Consider the following 25,944-nt stretch of genomic DNA (forward strand, 5'->3'; position numbering starts at 1 on the left):
TATTAATCATAATTATTTGTGTTGTATTAATGTTTTATTAGATTTATTGGGAAAACTACATCATTACTAAGTAATTTCTAAACTCTGACAAATGAAGTACAGTTTTATTAAATGTCAGTACCGGGCAGCATTTTGTTAATACATATAATGCCATGTTTTTAAAATTCTAGAATAAGATATTACACATGTGTTTTATTTATAATCATATGGCCTTTATCATGGTATAAAGAAAAAAAATCTTAAAAATACCATATACACACAAATTAGGTCGAAACTTAACTTTTTATACAAAAGTAAAAAACTTTTTTTATAAATACTGAAATTTTTATATTTTTTTAAATCAAATTTTATTTGTAACGATATGTATCATATTCTGCATTTAATAAGAAAAAAAAAAACAACAACAAAATGATGGAAATCTGTTTGGTGGTTATTTTACAACAGATTTTTTCCCAAAAGCTTACAAATATGCGAAAAACAGCGTGGCACTTTATGCATATGCCTTCGGAAAGTACCCGTGGCACTCAAAGGGTTTTAATGTTTGAAATTTAAACTAGACATGAACGCAGTAATAGAAACGCGTCCACTGTCCGGAACAGAATATGCAAACAAATTAATTTTAGAATATCTTTGACTTGCCTTCCATATCATATGACAGTACAATTATCAACCACTCAACTAATATAGATCAAAACGATCCGATTGTTTTACGACTATAAATGGACACCGCACTGCGTTATTATAATTACGGACTAAAACATTAATATGTCTAAAACGCTTTATTTCAGCTTATAATACACACTGCTCGATACTTCAGCTTAGGCTACTAGCAGTTTAGTTGGTTGAATGTAAACACACAGCTGTGACTTAAAATGAGGTAGGCTAATTGACAGCTAGCAGTGTACCAACTCTCAGATGTCAAATGAAAAATGTTTTTGTTATAATTATAATTAAATACACGATTGTAAATTGTGTATTACACATGATATAGCACGCTGATTTCCTTTACCTTTCGATCGACACGCTTATGAGCGTTTGGAGCAATATTTGACAGTGAGTTGTTAATTTGTAAAAGGCTTGTAGGCTACCAACATCAATAGATATTCTTTGCCCAGTCTTGAGTTATTAACAATGTAATAATATGTATTGCTACCATAAAGGCTTACTGGAATATCGGTTCGAGGAGGTATGTTTTCATTATTATTTAAAATAGTAATTTGGACGCAGGTTCAAACTAGTACTTTCAAAATAGATTGTAAAGCTAACACAAGCTAGCAAGATGGAAGTTAGAGAATAAGCTTAAGTTGTTTAAGTTCGGGTTCGGTAACAATATCGTGTGTGCAATTTTAATATTTGTCTGTCAACATTTCGGAGGAGGGATGCTTGAGCCCCCTACCAAAAAAAGGTTTTTTGTTAAATACAGTGTACAGTACTTCCAGTTGTATTTAAAGTTTCTCTGTATGAACCCATTCGTTCTCTTCAGCCCATCAATAAAATGAATAGCATTTTTGCTAAATAAATAGTCCCACTTTCTCGTATCCATGACAGATTCCACTTTTTCATCCAGTGCCTGAAAACATTCGCGCTTCCTCTCTGAAACTGGTTTGAAGAAAATACATTATTTTGAGTAACGAAAGGGTGCCAAAATCATTAAGTCGCAAACAATGTAAGTAGTTACTCGTGAACTTTTCTTATGTTCTCGGCAAAAAATCCCCAAATAACGTCGTAAAGTTCAAGTCGTAGCATTTCTGCATTTGTTTTTAAAGTAGTCATAAATTATATTTTTATTTGTTTTTAAAGTTGTGATCCTTGTGGGCCCGAGTCTAATAGACCTAGAATTGGTAATTCCGCCACTGTCTAGAACTGACGTTTTGTCGTGCAACTAATATAATCCGTGTTGCATTCAATTGATTGCATCCGCTGCGTTGGGTGAAATATCTTCAGAGCACTTGAATATTTTATTGTTATATGTTGTGATAATAAAGTAAAAGTAACATTACAGTTTTACTTTACTTTTTACTTTATGATAATAAGCCATATTTATACACCCCGAACTGAATATTTTTTCATGTTAAGTTACTTTATAAAACGAATTTTAACCTAGATGACTTATATCGTAGCATGGCTATACTAGAGTAAAATAATAATATGTTGGCTACATGACAATTAAATAGGAGCGGTTAATTTTAGATTGAACAATCTTTAATATATTCTTGTTTGTTTCACGCATACATTCATATTGCTAATGTATAAGTTAGTTTTATCACACAACTTTCAAGGACCCTCGTTGTTTTGAAACATACGGTTTGTGTACTGGCATGTCTACAATAAGTTGATTACAAGATGTAAGTCGCGTCAGGCTAACACGAGGCAGAGAGATCTGCCGACGTCTTGAGAACGGTTAGTAGAGACACGGAGTTGCTGTTGCCGTTTGCCCGTCGGCCGAGCATGCGCGTTGAGTACATCCGTCGTTGCCGTGTCGATCGCGCGGCCGGGCCGGGGCCAGTACGACATGGGCGACACGGACATAGTGCCTGTCTCCCGTCTCATCGCCTTGGTGCGGCAGCGACCCGTGCTGTGGGATCGCCAACAAGAGGTATACAAGAACAGGAAACTGACGAGAAAGGCCTGGACCGAGATATGTGAGGACCTCATTGACGGATATGACGGGCTAACCGACTCGGAGAAGAAAGCCACTGGTGAGTGTGACCGACGATTACATTAATACAAACTCGCGTGATAAGGAAAGGTGATAGTTCACATCGGCCGCTTCGTTGAGCGATATGTTGTGAAGTGATAATTACTTTTCAGTAAAACATTTGAAATAAAACAAATAATATTGATGAAATACATACAGAATTCCCTTCAAAATATGTAGCTTTACAAGGGGAAATTTGTATTTTGTTTTTAAGCTGACAAACTTGAAGCTAATAAAAATAACTACGGAATGCGTTAAAGTAATAAGATCATTTGATATCAAGTTGTTGTGAAACATATTCGCTGGAAGTGGAATTCAAGATAATGTTTGAATTTTGTTGACTAACTGCTAACGAGATTTTCACTATTTGCCAAATTCGTGTAATCTTATATCACAATACACCAAAATCATAATAAAACCGACCCTGTTATATAAAATACAAATATTTCCCATGTGTACTTTGTCTGTCAAGTGAAATAATCCTGGTATGATAAGACGCGATGGATTTTGCCCGCCTTTTTCTAAGTAAAATGTTTTTATTGCACGTAATTTTAAAGGGCTATTCGGACAATTCTAACTTGACTGCAACAGAACTGCATATTTATGGTTCACAGGATGTGACTTGTGATACGTTATCAGCAACAAAGTGACCACAACTGCCGCGGTTTCCGTCTCTCCCAATAACTTGGTGGAGGGAGAGTGAGCTGATAATGATAATGATCCGTTGAAGTGGGGGTGGTGGGGAGAGGAAGGGGACATGGCGATGCAGAAGCGAAGGTGCAACGTTGCCAGATTGTACTACCACACGCTCTAGACCAGTGTTGTCATGTTCATTAAAACATACACGACCTTGACAGTATTGCTTATATTTTCTTTGGTTATATTAAATGTATTGGTTTATTTTTGTCAGTGTCTTACACAGTTCATATTATGGCATAATACAGCTTCTCACAAATAACTATAATGAGTTAGAAAAATATTATTTGTACTTAATAAATATAAATTGTTTATTAAATTATTTTCCAGAGTAGCTTTTTTGAAATCGAATTTCCTAAGGTGCTGTGTATGTACTGAATTCTGCAAAATAGTTCTGTCAGGCTTTCAAACCAATATATTTAAATATATTACTGTAGACCGGATTTCAAATTTCAAATGTGTACCGGTTGTGGATTTCAGATTTATATACCTACCTTTTGTTGACCAGATAAGTGCTGTAGTTTAGATGGTGTAATATAAATTTTCTTGGTGGTATAGTTAAAAAAATGTTTGGTATTTTTACACACAATGTTTAAAAACACTTTTATCTAAACCTATTACTAGTCGCACAGCTCCAGAAAAATTTATTGTTTTTAAACATAAAATGTAGTTGTAAAATATACTTTTAAATTAGTTTAACTAGTATTAACAAACAACAATAAATCAATGTTGTTACTTGAATTAACTGTTTGATTATACAAAATTAAAAATGATACCAATAACAGATACAATAATATGCTTCAGGATAAAAAGTTCATAACACAAATTATTTATTAAACACTATCATTACCATTTTACTCAAAGATTTATTGAACATTAAGCCTATTTACATCAATGGAGGAAGGGAATTTGAATTATAAAATTCAATTACTAATACAATGATAAAAAAGTACAGCAAACAGTGATTGAATGAACAAAACATTGTCACTTGACATTTTACAGTCTGTCGTAGAATATTAACTAAATTAATTTAACTTACAGTAAGTTAATTCACTACAGTTTCTTTTAACTTAATTAATTTCAATGAGCTGCCCTTTTGTACTGGGTTAAGATAGAAAGCTCTAGTTTCCACTGTTCCTTTATCAAGACCTTTCAAACCAGGTGTCTTAATGCTATTTACCCAAATGTATACCTGCAGTCTTTTAACCCTTTAGTGGCAAACTTTCGATGTTGGAAGTTGATAGAGCCTAATTGTAGCAAAAAGAAGAAATTTCGGTATGTCCGTTACATTTATTTTGTAACATATTTTGACAAATGTCCAAAAAAACTGTATATGGATAACCAAAGTATGGAATTATCGTGGATTCAAAATAATACTGGACTCCGTATTTTATGTCACTTCTTGCAATGCTAGCTATAGTCTGTCGTAATAATACTGGACTCCGTATTTTATGTCACTTCTTGCAATGCTAGCTATAGTCTGTCGTTTCTATTCCTGGACGTCAGATGCTCAACAGTAAAAAGACGATCACTAATTTGTGTTTACGTAATTATATATTATGCAGATATTATGTAGGTTAATACATCTAAGAATATTTTTAACGTGAATATAGGTGGTTTGAATGGTTTCATAATTTGGTATTATAAGCAATACCCGTATATTGTTCACGTTAATGGAATATATTCTGATTCTGGAAGCTCATTTTATAATCCATCATATATAAGTAGAACATTAAGGATGCGATTTTAGTTTTAGAAATAGAGTTCAGATGAAAGTTTTGTTAGTTTATTTTTTGGTTGTGCCGAACCGATCTTGTGTACCGGTAAACACGTTATCAAGAACCAAGACCTACGTAATACAGTGTTATAAGGATATTTCATACGTGGCCATATTAAATACTATTAACATTAACTCGTATACAGGCCGGACCCCACCACACGTATATTTGAAGGTATCGTGTCGACGGACATGACAGTTCAATCTAATAACTGTAACGCTATTACAGGCTAAATTTGTAATATCGTTCATTACAGTTTTTACAGTTTCAAAGAAACTATGACTATTACTTCTAAAATCATTACGATCATGTTCAAATTCTGAACAGTGTATTTCTGTATTCAATTTATTACTATTGCCCTGCGTTAACCCTAGGCCTTCATTGTTGCAATAACTATATAAAATAAAATTAGTTTTTATGGACTGTTTCACTTTGTTTCCAAATAAATTACCACAAGCAAATCAAGATAAAGTATTAAAAATAATAAGGATATAATCATACTTAACGTAACAGGTTGACTAAGCTTATTTCAACTAAGTGGGTAATCATACTTTTTTATTTTACAATCTCGATTTGGTTTAATTACATCGTGCATTAAAACCGGAAAGTCAATTATACAAGTGTCGGGTCTGACCCGATGAATCATAGCTGGAATATCGATACAGAAGCCGAATTATCTTCAATTGAGAATAATACAATTAAAAAACACATTTTTTTTAAGATTTTTTCACTTTATTTTGGATAGTGGGACATGGCGGAGCTCGGCCAAATATTTTTTCCGGGGCACGCCAAAGCTGAGTACGGCCCTTCACGTTTATTATTCTTACCATTACTTTCGCAAATAATCGTTGATTTTTATTACCTAATTGACTGCTAGAGTCGGTAGACTTTTTACACTAACTTTCTTATTATTATCGTATAACATGTGTCTATTACACTTGTAAATGTTTGTGCTTATTATATACTTGATATCAGAGATCAGGAGGGTTAATGTTATCGTTTAAAAGGCTAAACTAAAACTTTAAAATGGTATATTCGCACCTTTGAATACAAAGCGCGACAATCGAATTCCTTCATAAAACTATAATTACCTTAAACTCTCAAAGCTTCTTGATAAGACTTTAGGTGTTTTCACCCACAAGACCTATGAAAAGTAGTACTGCTTTTTCTGCTTTAAGAAACATTTTCCTCTACTCAAAGCTTTTATAGTGATAGAAACAGCACATGAAAGCGTTACTTCGTGTTGTTTTGCGATTAAGCCATCTTTTTCTGTTATCAAACTATTGTGTTTTTTTTTTTTTTATTGATTTTATGTAAGTCTGCAAGATATTTCGGAAAAGTAATAAATTAAAGAGGTAAGATTTTGATTTGTTAATATACATATGTGAACAGTATGTAAATTTAAATAGCAAAATAAGTAACTAATACTCTTTTACGAAATCACAGTTTAAATTCTTTAAAATCATCTCTATATTGGTGTCTAAATTTCAAGATTGTTTCTGTGGAGGACCCCTGATCCTCCACTTGATTGGAGGGGAGATTGTTTCACACAACCCATACCCCCCCCTTCGTATGCCAAACCCGAACCCTCCCAAATTGCCATCCTTAATCCGCCCCTAATTCTTTGAGCCACAAACATTCTACAGTTACATGTTTGTTTTCGACTTCATAAGTGACATAGAATTTTCAGTTTAATATTTTCTTTAACATCTCCTGGTGTGTGGGGATTTTATTTGTTTTAAGATATTCTTTATAAACAGATTCTTAGTTATATTTAGATATTGTGATTATTTCGGATTGTTCAGGACTGTGGAGAGAGATACTGAACATAAATATTACACTTGTGTTTTGATCCCTAGACTCAAAGTCAGTCAATTATTTAATTTTTACATCACAAATTTTTTGTATTCATCACTGTTTCTTATTTTTTTAACATTGTTTACAAAAAAATACAATTATTGTGTTGCAAGTTGTAAGTGCTCTGGTGTTTCTCAATTGATCTTAAAATGGAAAGATGATAATACTTCTTCAGATAAGATAACTAGTTTATAAGATTTATAATGCTGGTGGCCAATTGAATTATGGTCCCAGAAGAATATAACTAAGCAATTTTACTCCCTTATTGTGTGCTGAAGAGTTTCAAGAAACATATCATTTTTAAGATAACATTTGTTTCTTAGATATAAAAAAATTAAAAAGTACTCTCGATTTATTGTTTGTTCAACAGCAAAATTAATATCTTCAAGGTCATTTCTTTTTAGCTAAAATGCTCAATTATTAAAATAAACTATAAACATTACATAATAATCAGTTGGCTGCATATAAACCGTGTGTTTAAAATGAGAAAATGTGACAACTTTGTTAATAAAAATAAGGGAGTAAAATAGTTTACGGTTTAACATTGTTCTAGTTGTCTCAGTAGAGTCAGGTCTTTTAAGGAAACATTACCACAATCATGAGACTAAGGACAATCCCTATAACAGAAAATGAATGCTAAGAGTTCCTTCGTAAACACTTGAGAGAGATATCAGTTTTATAGTGAAAGTCATTCTTAATTTATTAACTACAAAATGTGTCTAAAGAATCTGGTACTCATTATCTCTCAAACTGTTATTCAAACCTTTTTCTACAAATAGGCTTCTGCAAAATGATAATTCGCCACCAGACAAAACACACTGTTGATAATGTTTGTGTATTTTCTTAGACCTGTATTTTGTTATTGTTTTCAGAATTGTTATCACAGTTCTTGAACACACCTTTGTATTGACAACAACCTGTCCGTAAACATTTCCCAATATTTCATTTGTTTGTGTTGTTGTTTTAACAAATTTGAAGCAGAACCTACTCTTGGCTTTTTGATATATACTGCTAGAAATACTCTATTGAAATGAATGCAGTAATACACGTCATGAGGAATCTCACGCATTTCTGGACAGGGGTCAGGTCCTGAAATGCCCACGCATGTGAGTGACCTTCTTTCTAACAACAGATGAAAAATTGTGCAATACTTTGTTACTAAAGATAATATTAAGTAAAATAATTTAAGATTTCATTAGATTTCAGAAGTGCTCTTTCATGCGCAGAGCCAGAAATAATTTGTAGAACATGGTGGTATGATTTACAGTACTTTATGCAATCTGTTTTGGAACAATGAGCATAGTCTTGTTGAGACATATCCATAAAAAATAATATAATAAAATTTTGTGTAAAACAACCCAATTTTGAATCTAGAGCAGAAATCTAATACTTATAGCTAAATTAGGATTTCAGTAAAAACACATTGGAGGGACACACATTATTATTACTTCCTAAAGCTGGTAGAGCACAAATCTAATACTTATAGCTAAATTAGGATTTCAATAAAAACACATTGGATGGACACACATTATTATTACTTCCTAAAGCTGGTACATGGCTCTTGTTACAGTGAAGGTGATAACAACATATTCTGTAGCTAGAAATGTATCATAGTTTAAACAAATTCACTGCGATGGACGCACGTTAATACTATTCCGGCTGTCCTAAAGTCGCAGTGAAGGTGTTGATACGAAATCAACCAAAATCTTGCATCATTCTGGAACAATTTACAACAATTTCCACTGAACTTGAGCACTGATTATTCATAAACGGTTGAAGCATTTCCTGAAACTTGAACTCTACAGATCAGAAATATTTTGCTGTATATCTTTTTTTTGACAAGAGTTTAAAGCAATATTAGTCATGTTATAGTGATAATAAATTTAGCATAGGGTTTATAAGCACTCAATAAAAAGGTGAGAAATTATGAGTGGTAGAATTTTTAACAAGAACCAGGGACTAGTGTGCATGTCATTAGAAAGAAAGAACAAACATTTTATTTTTTCTTAAATTGTGGTAGGAGATGAGGAAAATTCCATCTTAGTTATTACTATAAAATGTTTGATAATTAGCATTTGGCTATTCAATACATACATAGCAAAAGGTTTTTGCCATATCTAATTTGTTTGTCAAATGTTAATTCACATCAGTGGGTGCATTGTCTGAAAATGAGGTTTCATTTTAATTTTGAATCATTTTATAGTTTACTAACATACACACTTTATAACAGTGTAGGATATAATTAATAAAATACCCGCCCTTATCTGTTTTAAACATGATGTCAAAACAACCCAAACTCCAAACCTGTGGTCTTACACAAGTAACTTGCTACAACTCAACACATCAGCTTACTATTGCTAGTTGTAGGAAAACTATTCAAGTAAATTATCTAACAAAGGCTAAAATTTGAAAATAGTTATATATTCTGAATCTTAACTTCCCTTTGATGTTTGGCTTATTTTCATTTCTCACTGTCCTGTATACAAGGGCATTTTTATGGTACGGTTTTGATTCAGTTTAGACGAGACGCTTTATATAGAGATTAGTTTGTCCTGTTGTAGTTTTAAGGTAGTACAATAACAGTGTGAACTTTTTATATTTGTAAAAACAAATTGTTCACTGTTAAGTATATATTTCAGGTAAAAATGTCATCGGTAAATGGGCCAACCTAAGAGACAACTGGCTTCGTTACTGGCGAAAACGGCAGGAACTGTTGAGAATAGGCTCACCGACAAAGTCACTCAAGAAATACATTCATCATGACCAACTTCTATTTCTGTCCAAGGTGTACGATGACCAAGAAATTGAACAAGAAGTCGAAGAGATTCAAGTTGATGTTGATGTAATATCGGACCCAGAAATGGATTCACCTCGAAGTAATAGTTCACAGAATCTGTGGGACATTTCATCTGAAGAGAACAGGCTTGAAGAAAATCATTTTCAACCTCAGGCAGGATCACACCTTTACTTTTTTCACAGCATAATGCCAATGATATGTGAATTCAATAACGATCAAGTATTGGACTTTCAGTCAGCTGTACTAGAAAGCATTAAACGTATAAAATTTGGTGGAAATTATGTTAACATTACTCCAGGCCACACCTTGCCTCTTCTAGCTCTCATACCAGCACCTGTACCAGTAAGTTTATAATTTAGCTATTATATAAAGTAAGCAATAACATTGGTTTACATTTATATAGCTTGTTAAAATATTTTCTACTGATAGTACAAGTTACACAGATACTGATTCTGAATAAAAATAAAACAAACTGTATATCTGAAGTTTATTATGTTTCAATCTTTTTAAATATATTTTTATAAGACTCTACGTACATTTTAGACTAATTTTTTTATGAACAATGACAAAAAAATTCTGATTTGCAACTAAAAAAACTCATTAAAATGTTTTCTGTAGTGTACTGAACTAGAAAATATATAATCTACTTTTCTGAAATAAATAAATGATGTACTAATGTTAAACAATTCTAGTGTAAAAATTGTTAGATGTCTAAAAAAATTAATAAAAATATTTAAAATATAAAATATAGACCCCAAAAGTAAAAAAATGGAAAATAGCCTAAATAAAAATGGAAATTTTATATATATATATATATATATATATATATATATATATATATATATATGCTGAAATTCTGATTCAACATTGAAAATACAATAAACAAATTATGAATTATTCAGTTAAAAACCATTATGATTTCTTTAGACCAACAAAAACTTTCTTCAAATTGCGTTGTTTAAAACTATAATTAATTATGATGATTATAAATTGAAGTTTTCTATTTTGCAAGAAAATGCTATATATTCACAATTTTCAGAATTCCGGATTTTGATTAAATTTGAATTAAAGGAAAAAATTACAATAAATGCAGTATAATTATCTGAAACAAATTTTAAAATGTATAAAATACATAATGAACAGTTAGCTACATTTAAATGGATAAAAAATGTATACATTTATATAGTTTGTCTGTAATGTTTGCTTTCAACTTACAGTTTTACATCAAATTATATATTGCAACGTACAATTTACATATATTAATCAACGATAATATGAAACAAACACTAAACTATGAGATTATAACAATGTTTAATGTAAAATTTGTTCCAGTTTTACATAACTTAATAACTTAAACAGAAAATTGTATTAGTTTCCCATGAGTAATGAAAATCAGAAATACACATACAGGAGTCTTTTAGCAAAACAAAATCTTTTAAACTATACTATACAATAAAATCTGTAGCTCAAATAAAAACGCAGCAGCAGCAGCATAAAACAGGACTAGACTGTAGCTGAAGACATAGAATACGGTGGTACCAATATTAAACTTTTTTTTAATAATGAAGACAGAAAATGGCTGCTGCGACAGTTGATTGTGATTTTTTTACTAAAGTTTGTAATTTGTTATAAAGTTGTTTGTATATGTAAACTTCAAGTACCTTATATCAAAATACTCAAAATATCGTGGGATATTTCTTGGCAAATAATGCAGTTCTCTGAGCTGGTAAATTGGTCATATCCATGTCTGGTTGGTGATTGTTTCAAGTCAAGTTGAAATTAACAGCATACATTATGACTTCACAAGTATGTAAAGAGCGGAGACAATAAGGATATTTATAGTTGTGTAGTCCTCCCTACAGTTGTCCTGAAGTGCAGTGTCAGTTATCATTATTACCACCCATTTCCACAGGACTATGGCTCACTGGAGGTTGTTTGAGGAAACTCCCAAGAGTATTATCCCAAATATAATTCTGCTTATGAATAATGCATGACAGGCCACCTTGGTGGCTTCTGGGGTATTGATGGATTTGATTATTCTTGTGCATTGCTCAGCTGATTACACAACTATTTATGTAGATATTCCAAGATATAGACAATTATCAGGTGTTAATACATGTTCCTTTTTAGTGTGAGAAATTTGAGAATCATCTAGGACTGTTAATTGACCCTTGTTTCTTTCAAAGATAATGTTTTGTATTTTCGATTCATTAAAACAAGGTCATTCTCTATACAGTATTGATGGACTACCTATATTAGTTGAGATATATGTATTGATTTCAAGAAGTTAAGTTGATTTGCCAGAGGTGATCAAAACATTGTCATCAGCGTACATGACTGGAGCAGTATGATTTAATGTAGTTAGGTTGATCACTGGTAAACAATATAAATAGGACAGAACAGTGCCTTGGGACAAACCTCGGCACATAACCAGTGGTGGGAATGTTGTTGTTTTGTGAACGTGTTAACTCCTATCCACTCAGGCAGCTAATTCCTATTCATGAAATATACTATTTTCCAAATGTGCCAGAAGATATATTTTTACTTAATGATAGTAATAGAATTTGTTTTGTTTTTTACAGGCTCCTGTCATCAAAAAAGAACAACCTTCAAACGTAGTATCCATAGCTACTAACACAGTTGAACAGCTACAGCAAATCAAACAGGAATCTGATGATGTTTCCAAGAACAAAAATTCTACTGTATTACAAACGAAGGAAACTTTACCAATTCCTTCAGTTTGTGATAAAATAGAAAAATGTCCCCTTCTAAAACTAAAAACTAATGAAACTAAACATATACAAGAGTTAAAACAAGATTCTGCTGATCTTTCACATTTACAAAGGGTTATTTATAAACTGGAACGTATTTCAAAAAGATTTGTAACATCCCATTTTAAGTCTTCGTATTGCCAGTATGGAGCTTATATTGAATCACTGTTGAGGGGACTTTCACCCAGAAATATTCAATACCTTAAGAGAAATATAGTCAAAGAAATTCTGAGGGTAAAATCTTTGGAGAAGCAAAAGAAATCCAACTCAAAGAAGAAATCAACTCAACAGAATACTTGCTATACAGAGATGCAGAAGGATGATGTTACGTTGAGTACACCTCATACTTCCAAGGAGCTGTCTTCTCTTTCAAATCAAAGTAAAGATATTAATATTGAAATTCCATCTCTTAGAGATATTAAAAACAATTCTCTTTATCAAGTTCCTAATAACAAATCCAGTGATTTAGAGAACAATAACTTAAAATCTCTTGGCTCCTGCTCTACCTCTCTTAAAGGAGTTGATTCGTTCAACCAAAACAACCAAACCAATTTTACTTCATCAGAAGGAAATATGTACAGCTGTCAACAAAAAAGGTAAGAATGTACAAACTTTCTAATTATAATTTTAAAAACTATGCCTATAATTCTGGAATATCTTATCTAATTAGTTGTTTATGGTACATGAAATATAAAATTAAGAAGTAAATTACTTTCCTGTAGGATACATGATTCTTATATTCTAAAGACCGAAAAGTCGTAAAAAAGAACTATTATTTAGTAGCCATATTATAGTCAAAATTAAATATTTTTTGAGTATACAAAGTAACTAAGAATGATGTCGTCACCACAACAAATTTTGAATGGAATAACTTTAAAAAGAAAATTATAATTTTAAAATCTTTAAGAAAATAACAGAATTCTATATTTACATTTTAGCATGATTTACAGAAATCATAATCATCAAAATGGTTTTAAGAAAACTCATTTGGTAACCTACATTATTTTAACCTGTGCTAAAGTAAATTTGTAAAGATTAACAATATAAAGAAGATTAGAGATTTATTGTTTTAGGCATCAACTAAAAGTGGCCATATTTTTTAAAAAGAATTTGGGGATACTTCTAAATATTCAATCATTCTCTCCACCCAGGCCTGTGCGCATGGGGGGGGGGGTTTTGGGGGTTCAAACCCCCCCCTTGAAGATTGGGATATATCATATTGTTTCCATATATCAGTTTAATTGTGCTCTATTGTGCCGTCAGTTTACGCGCATGCGCGCGCGCAAATATTTCCAATCGTTTGGATTGCGCGCGCTTTCCGCCTGATTTGTGTTATATACTGTTTAAAAATTGGAGCTCCGACGCGCTACACAATTGGTCGCGCGGGACCAAAAACGGAGCGCGCATGCGCGGACCAGAACGATAGAGCGACGGAGCGTGCAGCGCTCAGTCCTCCTTAAGTTTCTTCTTTTTTATTTCATAAAATAAGTATAGAATCCCCCCTAAATAAAATTCTGCGCACGGCCCTGTCTCCACCACAATCAGACAGCACCAACCAAGTATATTAATGATAATTCTATACATCTTATAAATAAAAATGAATTGCATAATGTGTTGCTAAGCGCTAATCTAGAGAACAACTGGACAAATTCGGCTAATTCCTTTTGTAAAATATTAAATTAAATCTGAGGAAGGTTTATATGAAGAGAGAGATAGGAAATTTTCTCTGGATGTTTTAGAATTAGGAAGAAATGGTAATATTTATATTTTACAATCTAAATTTAAATGACATCAAACAGCTTCGTAACAGCTTCTTCTTCAAACAGTTTGTAAAAGAGGCTCAAACATTTTATTTACATTTAAATTTTACAACAGTGCTTGATCAGTAGTTTAATGCAGACAGCAAATACAAAGTCAATATTTAAACTCAACTCCAGATTATGTCAGTGACATATTTAAAACCACTAATGCATTGGAAATACTATTGAAACACTTTTATAAAATCCACCCATATGAATCTTTTCACATAAGGTACTTGAAACTGGTTGGCTTCTTTGGAGTTGTTTGTTGTATTTCGGACTGTAGTTTGGGAAAGAATGTAGTCTGCTGCTTTTTTGAGTCATGTTAGTAGTCATTCCTCTGTTTTTCCTTAATCCGTTGTAAAAATCAGTTATTGAGACTTTAATCAATGTCCATTTGGTTTAGTGAATGATTCTCAATGATGATTGTTGCCAGTTCATTCAAAAGTTTGAGAGGAATGGTTGATTTCTCTTCATAAGTTACAACACAGAAAACCTTCTGTCATAACTTGCCACTAAAACAGATTGATTCTTAGAGAAAAAAAAGAAATGTGTTGATATAATAATTTTTTTGTATGATAATGTATCACTTGGAGAACTTCCGGAAAGCAGCATTGGTGCAAATTTTTCTAGCTTGTCGAACAGTTCATCTCCGTTTATATCAAATTCTTCTTCATCATACTGTGAAATTGTATGCAAATATTGTTCAGATTTTTCTTGTCCACATATTCTTCATGTTGTAAAAAATACTAAAATTCTTGCTGCGGTTCTCCATGATTTCAAACCTCTCTATAAGCGAATAAATTTCTGTACCTAGCACTGCAAAGAAAAATTTCACTTTGAATGATGTCATTCCAGATTGGATAGGTGACCGGTTCATTCTCACTCTCATAGGAGAATGCTCGTATTGTTTTCCTTGGACAAACAGCATAAACACTGATTTTTTGCAAAATATGTATTGTTATAGGTTCTGTAGCATATATGATTATGCTATTGAAATTTTCATCAGATCTCATTTTTCTCAAAATGCTTTTCATGAGATCCACTAAATTTTGTAAAATCATATGAGACATTTTACAAGGTCTTACTTACCATTATTACTTTAAAGAAACCAATCATAATCTCCCCCTGAGTATTTCTGAGAGATTTGTTGTACAGTGGACATGTTTCGCCACAATAAATTGTATAGCATGGGCTTAGGTACCCATATAAAGCTCCCTTTACTCATGTGCTCTACGCGATTGCATGTTTTGCTTACACTTTAGCACTGCTTGTACAGCATATGTACTGTGTGGGTTCGGACAGTATAGTCTGCCCCCTGCTTTTGACTTATGAAGTTATGTGTCATATTAATACACTGCACAAAGTAAAAATTAATTGTCTGGTAGATAAGTAAAATGAAAATCATCATATATTTCAAGCCACAGTTACCGCTAATGTTTCTCAGATTAGATTGATTAGTCAATTTTTAAATTATACTGATGAATTCAATCAAATGTCTTTTCCATCACTAAAACTAGTACAAATGACTGTCCCATATTTCACTCTAAAACATCCGGGCACAACCTCAAAAATTGGGACTGTCCAGTAAAAATCGGGACAGATGATTAGTTTACTCACTCCACATAATTGGTATGGATTGGGTTTGTTAAGATATACTCAAACATTTATTACAAGTATGTACCTGCCAATGCCAGAGGGTTGCTATCTAATTTTGCATTGTGTAGGATCTCCTTATGGTGATAAATAATAGCTAAGCTTTTTCAATCCGTTTGCTGTAAATACCCTTAAGTTATAAAGATCTGTTGAAACATGTCATAGTAAAATCACAAATAAACATTTTGTTTTAATCTAAAAACCAACACAACTGTTAAAGTCTTACAAATAGCTCATGATTTTACAAAAAACACTAAAACAAGTAAAAATAATGTGTAAATTATACATTTTAAAGGTTGTCAAGATTTTTCAAGTACTGTAGTCCTACTTACAAAAAACCAATGATATTTCTTATCTTACTTAAAATTACTAACATTGGGCTAACATATGATTGTTACATTGGTTTTTAAAATAAAAATCTCTTTACATGGTTCTATAGTGTTTAAAGTAACAGCGAAGAGAGCTTGTGTAGGTTATGTGGGCTTTGGTGTTAGGTACATGATCTGTTCTTAATACTTTGTTACGTGGTTCCCCAAAATAAAGTTAGCTTCTTCCCTTTCCAGGAATGCTGACTGGTTTCAACGTTGAATCTGAATTTTATATGAATGCAATTATAGCTAGGTTCCACCTTATTATACTTGTATGCTGGCCTTGCAGTTAAACCGCACATCTCCGTTCACACACCCAAAATAGACAATTAAGAAGCGAGCCCCCATGGTGGCGAACAGGATGGCGGATCAGAATTAAACCTAGAAGGCAAAAAAAAAAAAAAAACACCATGGATAGCGTGCTCAGAATCATTTACTACTAGTCTGGAGGTCACCAACACAGAGTAAAAAAAAAATTTTTCTTTAACCAAGATACAAACCCTTTCTATCAAGATAACAATATTGGCCATACAAAATAAAACAAACTCATTACTACAGTCAACATAATATTTCAGTCATATGTCTCAGGTGCACCTGGATAAAAAAAATTAGGAACAGCCATAATTTAAAACAAGAACTGCCAATTCCACCCGGTATCCTTCGGCTAAGGGCGGGCTCCTAATGAAACCAAGAAATAAAACTAAATAGCATTTAAACTAAACTAAATAACAAAATATAAACTATAATAACTGGCAACAATAAATAAATCAATAAACTAACAAATAAATAAATAACAAATAGCAGGGCATCACAAATGTAGACTAGGGGTGTTCATCTCATCATGGAGGCCAGCTTTCCAGCAGAGCAGGAAAACCCTGGAAACTGTCTGCGATCACCCATGATGAGAGAGCAGCAGGAGGCAAGAGCTCCCCTCCTGGACCTCGTCAGTGTGAAACAGCAACTTAAGCCAGCATGTCAGTGGTAAAATTTAAAAAAGAATTAACAAATATAATTGTATTAAATGTTTCCACTAACATGTAAGAATTTAGAAGTTCCTTGCCACTCTGAAGAGGATGTGCAGAGCGCTCTCAAACAGCACAGTCAGTGCCTTCTGCAGCCACAACGAACAACACTTACATATATTATATAAATAAACATATACATGAGCCGGGCAGAACTGGGCTCAAGACTTAGAACCGGCTCAGCGGTTTTAAAACTATGAGTTAAATTGTCTGATGGCTAGCAGAAACCAACTTAAAACTTTCTTTTAACATTTTTAGTGCCACTGAAAAATTGCTGTTCCCCACCATGAGTATCAGTTAAACTCATGCAGGTTATACATACAATGCCAAGATGTTTTTTACAAAGTTATGAAGGCTAAAGAGAGAAAGTTATACATAATTGTCTACATAAAATGATAATATTTTTTATGTGACTATTGAGCTACATATCTTTTCATTATATATTATCAATACTTACTTTTTGACGTGACAACGTCTTAAATTAGGTTGCGGCTCGGAGTCACTCATGAAAAAGTGTAACGCCCGGTAACGTTACGATGCCCGTCCAGTGGGTCCGCCGCACGGGATAAAGCAGATAACTATGTTTATTCGTGAAAATGTGGAGTGCTTAGATTCGTCATTTACAACAACTACAACAATAAAGGTAAATAATTGTACACTGATATTTCATTATCGTAAACTATGATTGATTGATTAATTGTTAGATTGACACAAAAGTTGAGAAACTGAGTTTATAGGTTATGTCATACTATTGACAAATGTTGATAGTGTTAAGTAAATTATTAGTTTAAATCACTCTGCAATTAATCGTAATTCAGTCGATTGAGAAGAAACAGCGCGTATTGCTAGTCAAACATTTAAAATAACAAATTATAACCTCTAACCTGTCATAACAGTGCGACCAAACAAACGAACTAAACCGACCAATCACCACGCGCGGAGTTAGAATTTAACTGTGTTTAGCAAGAATTTCAAATTCCAATTTTAGTAAATGTTTTATTCAACTTTACCATTTACAATAACAAATTTTAATTAATTTCAAATTATGTACAATGTTTTAGTAAACAAAATATATTTCTATAGTTAAAATTTGTGCAATTCTTATTTTCATTCAATTCCTTGTTCCTATTGTGCAATTTAATAATATTCATATCAATAAATATTCTACCGAGAAAAAGACGTTGTCACGTAAAATCTTCGCCCGTAAAACCGACTTTACAGGCAACCATAATTTTTTTACTCATAAAATTGTTTTAGCAATAAAAAAAGGAATAACATCTTTTAACTTTTGAGTTAAAAAAAGTAATTTGTGAGAAGTCACCACTAATCAATATGAACAAAAACTAAATCAATTTCCTGTAGTTCAGAATCTAAACTAAGACTTTAATTCCTAATCAAAATGTCTAAAGTTTTAAGTTGGTAAATAAAAATGCATATACATATTTTTATCTCAAATTTTAGTTTTTATTGAATAATTTTGTTTATTATAGAAATATTGCTGTCCATGTTCTAAAGTTACACTTTTGCAATTACTTTTTTTTATACACATATGCTGTAAAATAATATGGGGTAAACTTGTATTAATATTTTATTCATGCATTAAAAAAATTGTAATATACCAAATTAATTGTTTCTGCAAGCTTGGCTGTGAACGAATTTACAATGATTGTCCAAGATAGCCTAGTCGGTAGTTATTATATGTTATCATGATACTTCAACTGCTATCACATCCTGTTAGTTCATATCCTTATCCCACTAGAAAAATAGTAGTATCTTCTAGTTTTCTACTTTCCCCACTTGTTTTCTTTGTTTACGAATCGTGCATGTCTAAAACAGTGTTTTTAGTATTTTTTATTGCTAATTTAATCTTAATGGAATCTTCAATGCCACGGCCGCCTGGAGTACAAGCCAACAGAGCAGCATTTGACCTCTTGTTGCCTGGACCCTCTGGGCTACAGGGCGCATCTGGTGCGACATCGGAAACCTACCTGACTTTTGCTTGTCAGCTCATTGAACCAATCGATCCTGGTGACAGTGATATTGATGAGGATGACAATATACAAAGAATTGTGAATGGTGAATCTTATGAAGACTGTGGTGGTAAGGAAAACGAAGAAAGTGATGGTGAGAATCCTAAAACTTATTTGAATGCTCCTGAATGGACATTACTACATCTGGAATGATGCTCATCCAATTTACTAGAACTGACACATTGCTTGTGCTTATGCCAGGTGATGGAGCCCCATTGGATTGGTTCAATATGTTGATTGACAATGTATTTCTGGAGGAAATATATAGATTTACAAATCTATTTAATTTTACTTCAAGCCTTTTCTGACTCTTAAATTCCGAATAAACCGCTGGAAAAAACGTTAACAGTACCTGAAACTAAGAGTGCTCATTGGACCAATTCTACACATGGTCCAATGAGCATTCATCTGAATAGAATACAAGATTATTGGAAGATAGGCTCTATGTTTGACTTGAAATATTTCTGGCAGAATATGTCAAGGGTCCGCTATCTGCTTATTTTACGCTATCTTCATTGTAGCAAAGTGACTGATGATGGGTCAAAAGAGAACTCAGTCCATAAAGTACAAGAGTTGTTAGTTATTTTAACAACAAAATTATGCAGGTATATTATCCTCAAAAAGAGTTATCCCTTGGTGAGGCAATGGTTCTGTGGCAGGGCAAACTGCACTTCAGGCAGTATATAAAAGGAAAGTAGCATGCATATGGTGTGAAACTCTACACATTGGTAGAGCCCTGAGGACTTATTGTACAATATTTAGTGTACGCTGGTTGTTCAGACGAGGTTGTAGATGGCAAGGGTCATACTGAAAAGGTTGTCATGCTGAAATAAAAACTAGGTAATGGACACAGTGTCTACATGGACAACTATTACAACAGTTACAATTTGTCCTCTAAGCTCTTGGGGCATAAAACGTACTCAACAGGAACTTTGCACCAAGACCAAAAACTGATTCCAACTGAAGTAAAATCTGCCATGCTGAAAATTTGTATTCATAGACAGATACAAAAGCAGTGTGACAATCGGAAAATGGAAGGATAAGCATGTGGTGACTTACATATCGACTGAACATGAGCATGAGATTAAAACATTTGAGATTGAACATTTTATTGACAAACGAGGCCGCTACAAACAAAAACCTCTCGCAATTGTCGAATACAATGCCTTCATGAGCCGACCAGATAATGAGCTACTATCCCTGTGAGCAGAAAACACTTTACTGGTGTTAGAAAATTATAATTCATGTTGTACAAATTCTGTTTTTGAACAGTCATATTTTACACAGCATGTACCACTGTGACTGTTGACTTCAAGTCATAAAAATCATTGTTACTGATACCACCTTTACAGAAGAGAAAACGTGAAGAAACGCATGTCATTGTTAAATCTTCCGAACAAGACAACACCAATCATCAAATAAGAACTGCCGGATGTGCTGGCAAAGAGTTGAAAAAAAAAATTAAAAGTGTGTATTAATGTGATACTTGTCCTGAAAAACCGGAAACTTTGCAAGGGTGAGTGTTTTAAAATTTACAATGACAATTTTATAAATTGTGCAAACAGAAAGTGGGAAGAGCTGTAAATATGAAAAACTAAAATAATAAAATGTAAAAAATAGCAGTAAGACAGTAGGGTTGTGGCACAGAGAGCTAGGGGTCCACTGGTGAATGATAGAACTAAATGTTCATTACCAACGGAAGGAACATTCCAAATCTGGTGTGGACCCATATTCTAAGTTTCTGAAGATAGCGAAATGATGATATATGGTACAAAATATCAATGACACAGTGCTGGTCGTGGTGAGGAGCTATGGGTCCACCGGTGACTAATGAAACAAAATGTCCTCTACTAATGGAAGGAACATTCAAAACCCATAATGGACACATATTCTGTGTTTCTGGACATATAGGATGAGTTTTACAAAGACAAAAATAATAGCCCTAGAATACTTATTACCCACGCAGCGAATGGATTAATAATATTTCACAAGGTCATATACTAGGATTGATTAAAATAAGTAGTAGAATCTGCAAATAATGAAATCTTTTTTGAAAGAGGCCCATACAGATTTTTGAGACTTTATACAGACTTGTGTAGAACTCCATATTTTTATAGTTTAAAAACTGAAATGATCCTTGAGCTTATATATATATAAATTTAAGGAATAATGACTTGTGAAAACAGCTCTCGAAATGATTTAAATTTAAGGAATAATGACTTGTGAAAACAGCTCTCGAAATGATTTAAATTTAAATTTAAGGAATAATGAATTGGCACACCAACTTATATTAAAAGCAAAACAACCATATGGACTAAACATTCGCTAAATTATTGTTTTCCACTTGAATAATTAGATTGTGATACAAATTTACCTAAATTCAAAATTATATTATATTATATTATGTTATTATTGTTAAATTAACAACTAATCAAAACTTGTTTACATGTCAAAATTGTATTTACATTTAGAATGTTTATTATCAGGTGTTTCTTCTTTTGTTTGTATATTTTATTCTGTGTATATTAAGTGTACTTGAAAAAGTTGTTAATTACAACGAAATATTGTACGAAATAATTGTAGTTTTCTTTTGAACTGCTTTAAGAGACTATATAATATATAGAAAAAGTTGTTAATTACAACGAAATATTGTACGAAATAATTGTAGTTTTCTTTTGAACTGCTTTAAGAGACTATATATATATATATATATATATTCATAACTGTAAAATTATATTAGTAAAACTCTTATAACATTCTTTTTAATCAACCAAATACATTGTAAATAATTCAGAGTATTTACATATGATATTTATATGGCTAAGTTATTAAATATTAATACATGTGATGTTCTCTGCTAGTTTGGTTAGAACATATCATCCGTGTCACCTGGCCCACGGCTTGTGAACAAGGCTAGAAGAGTTATAGCACTTTTACAGACCCAACAGGCTATCAAGACTCTCCAATGCATTTTTAGGGACACACTTCAAAAAAATTTATAAAAATTTCTTCTTCTCCTAATCCAAAATCCGTTTAGAGACTTTTGCAAAAACTTGGAAGTTGCTCGTGTCACAGTTGCAACACATGCTCTGTCAACATTCCCTTTAGATAGAATTTGCATTCTAAAGGAAACCATAATGTGGTGGCCACTGTATTATTTGAGTGTGTATGGCTTACATTCTCCTTTCTGTATTCACACTTAAACTATCCCAATCCAAACTAATAAAATTAATCTGGAAGCCAGGAATCAATTTGCATTGTATAAAGACTATAAGTTTTTCATGGATTTAATAGAGGAATTTAACTTAAGAGAGAAATAAATCATCAGTCTTTCTTGCTAGTTTTGGAGGAGGTTGAAATAAGAGTGTATAAAAATATAAATTCATAAATTTTTTTACTGTCATATATTTTAACTTGACACACTTAAATTCAGCCATCAGGCACCAGTTATACCAGTCTAGATACCAGTTAACACCTTCACTGCTAGTCTATACTGAGTGAGACCGTCTACTCAATGTGGTTCTGCGGCATCGTTCGCTTTCAACATGTTAAGTGTCAGATAATAAGATATGAGATAACCGATTATTTATTGAAGATAACAACATTCAGTATTCAACTTTTTATATTATTGGCTGACACTCATATAACTTTTAATGTATGAGTAGAAAGAAAAAAACCAATATAAAATGTATCAATTGACACTTTTTACCCCTTTTGATAACCTTCCATTGGAACACCACCAAAACTAATGTGGCTGATGATTAATTTCTTTCATAGAGAAAATTTCTTTATCAATATTACCAAAAATGAAGTTGTGTGTATGTAAATTTAAATTGACTCTCACCTCCCAGTCTGAATTTCCAAAGAACGGAGAGTAAAGTGGCATAGGATAAAGATGTTTCCTGCTATTGGATGTCAAGGTAATGATGATTTCAAGTTTTGTTTACAAATAGGTTTTCTAAACCTAGTACTAAGTGTCTATATTACATGATATGGTACTTAGACTCAACTTTTCAGATTATAGTTGTAAAATTTTGAAATATATCCAGTAATTTGATAAAAATCCATAAATTTTAACATTTCAATCAACTATTAAACAACAGGGTCATATGTGTAGGTAGTATTGTAATATCCAATATGGGATTTTTTAATTTTCAGTAAATGTGTAACTTCTACATTCCAGGAGATTCTTCTAAGATCTCATTATTATGTAAGACTTTCTCCAACTTAACTCATTATTAGCCTGGAATGGTTCTTGTGCATAATGACCTCAATGTATTTGTTCCAGGGAATTCGTTGAGACCAGTGGTACTAAACCTTTATCTAGGACTCTGAGAAAACGTCAGAAAATATTAAATAACTAATTGTTGTGGGAATTTATCATTACTGTAGGTTTTTAATTCAATTTTACATTCACAGTCTTTCCATATGGTTCTATATTCCAAAAGTACATTTCTAATAAAAAGATTAAAGTTAAAAAAGTTAAAGTTCTTATAATTTATTTGTCCAACAAAACAAGCTTACAATCCTGTTCTCCCCCTGTAATCAATCATTTAATGATTAATACATTATAATTTTTTTAACTTAAGTTGTATATACAAATTTATTGTGTTCTTATAAAAATATTCTTTCTCAATTGCAATTACAAACAAATAAAAAAATGTTTTCTCGTATAAGTATTGAGGATATAAAATTACAATCAGAAATGTATAAAGTTCATAATAGTATTACTATTAAATAAAAATACCATCTATTTAAATTGTTGGTATATTTTTAACAATAAGTTAGCAGTGTACACTTATGCTAAGTATTTTTATTTTATAAATTATTATGAATGTATATTTTTTATTTTTATGAATTATTAGAGAGAGATATTTTTATTTTATAAATTGTTAATAACACAAAGGGGAAAACATAAGTTGCCAATGCGAGGGTGGTTTGATAAGTCTGGTAAAAATAGAATGAAATATTGTTTTAAAAGGCAAAAACATACTTTATTGCTTGACATAGTCTCCTAGCAAGACTATACACTTGGTCCAGCGAGTTTCCAATTTTTTCAATGATCAAGCAGAGCAGCATAGTAGGGCTCAGTTATAGATATGCCTTTTTCCAAATAATTTATCAGTATTATACTCTAGGAATCCCAAAAGACAGTGGCCATCACCTTTCCAGCTGACAACAGTCTTTACCTTCTTTGGTGCACTCTCCCCATTCTTTGTCCATTGTTTGGAATATTGCTTGGTCTTCGGAGTGTAATTTGAGTAGAAATGTTTTTTCGATTCCATTTTTGGTCTGAAGTAAGCAGGCGCGGCACCCATTGCGCACAGATCTTCTTTATAGCCAGTTTTTCATGGAGGATGCAATGCACTCGTTTAGTTGAGATGCCTATAATGTTAGCTATGTTGCGAACTTTTAATCTTCGATCTTCCATTACCATAACATGCACCTTATCGATGGATTCCTGTGTGGTGACTTCAACAGGCCAACCGGAGCATGCTTCATCTTCCATGCTTCTATGACCACGTTTAAACTTATTGATCCAAAAGTAAGTGATCTTCAATGTTAGTGCAGAACCTACATGGACATCATCCAACTCAGAATTGATCTGTGCAGCTGTCTAACCCTTCAAATGAAAATGTTTAATGACCATGTGAAATTCATTTTTCTCCATCCTAAGGAACTAACTACGCAGTTACCACTTCAGTTGGCTGCCAACAATCAACTAATAACAACTGCTATTCAAAACTTGCTATAATATCCATAGAAATATCAGGCTTATCAACAACAGTGCAGGTTCCAAAAATTTTCCGCTCTTTCATACAAATTTACCAGACTTATCAAATCGTCCTCGTACATGTGACAATCATGCCCAAGACTGGACATATGCATAACTGCTAATCTTATCTTGTATTTGATTCTTGTGTTGCATTTGATGAAATTAATAATAACCAATCAATGTATGCCGTAATTCTAATTGTATTTCTGTTTTGAGTTCATTCTATTTTCTACCAGTATTTTTAGAATGAAGTTGTGTGTTATTACTGCAAATTAGCTTTCTGGTGTTTTGTGGAAATATTCATCTGAGTATCTTAAGTAAAAATGTGGATCAGTAAAATTGTCCATCTGATATGTCTGTGTCTGTTCAAAACAAACTCAAAGGGTTTTGAATATACTTTTGTTACTTCAGTTAATTAAACGCATAATAAAGTGCTACAGACAGCATTTAATCTAAAGTTATAATTTTTCATTAAAAAATCAACCTTATTATAGTTTATTGTTTGGCATTAAAATGTAAACGTTCATGTATTCATTAGCGGTTACAAAACACAAAAAATCAGTAATATTTAGTAAGCATTTGATTATAACAACGCATTAATTATTGCTCATCAAAAAGAATGTGAATTTTGATTGAATTTCCTTTATTTGTATCTTACATTATATAATACAATATAATATTAATAATACATTATAC

The 25,944-nt window shown here is 32.2% G+C and overlaps 1 protein-coding gene across 1 annotated transcript; it reads left to right on the plus strand.

Annotated features, from left to right (window-relative positions):
* The first annotated feature begins 2,390 nt into the window (after nucleotides 1–2,390).
* Nucleotides 2,391–23,959, plus strand: LOC124360736. Its single transcript, XM_046814592.1, has 4 exons — nucleotides 2,391–2,699; nucleotides 9,669–10,168; nucleotides 12,409–13,193; nucleotides 23,761–23,959. Exons 1-4 carry the CDS (start codon nucleotides 2,513–2,515, stop codon nucleotides 23,834–23,836), a joined length of 1,548 nt encoding a protein of 515 aa, XP_046670548.1. The 5' UTR covers nucleotides 2,391–2,512; the 3' UTR covers nucleotides 23,837–23,959.
* The last annotated feature ends 1,985 nt before the right edge of the window (nucleotides 23,960–25,944 follow it).

This window comes from Homalodisca vitripennis, chromosome 4 (assembly GCF_021130785.1).
Source record: "Homalodisca vitripennis isolate AUS2020 chromosome 4, UT_GWSS_2.1, whole genome shotgun sequence".
NCBI classification, from domain to species: domain Eukaryota; kingdom Metazoa; phylum Arthropoda; class Insecta; order Hemiptera; family Cicadellidae; genus Homalodisca; species Homalodisca vitripennis.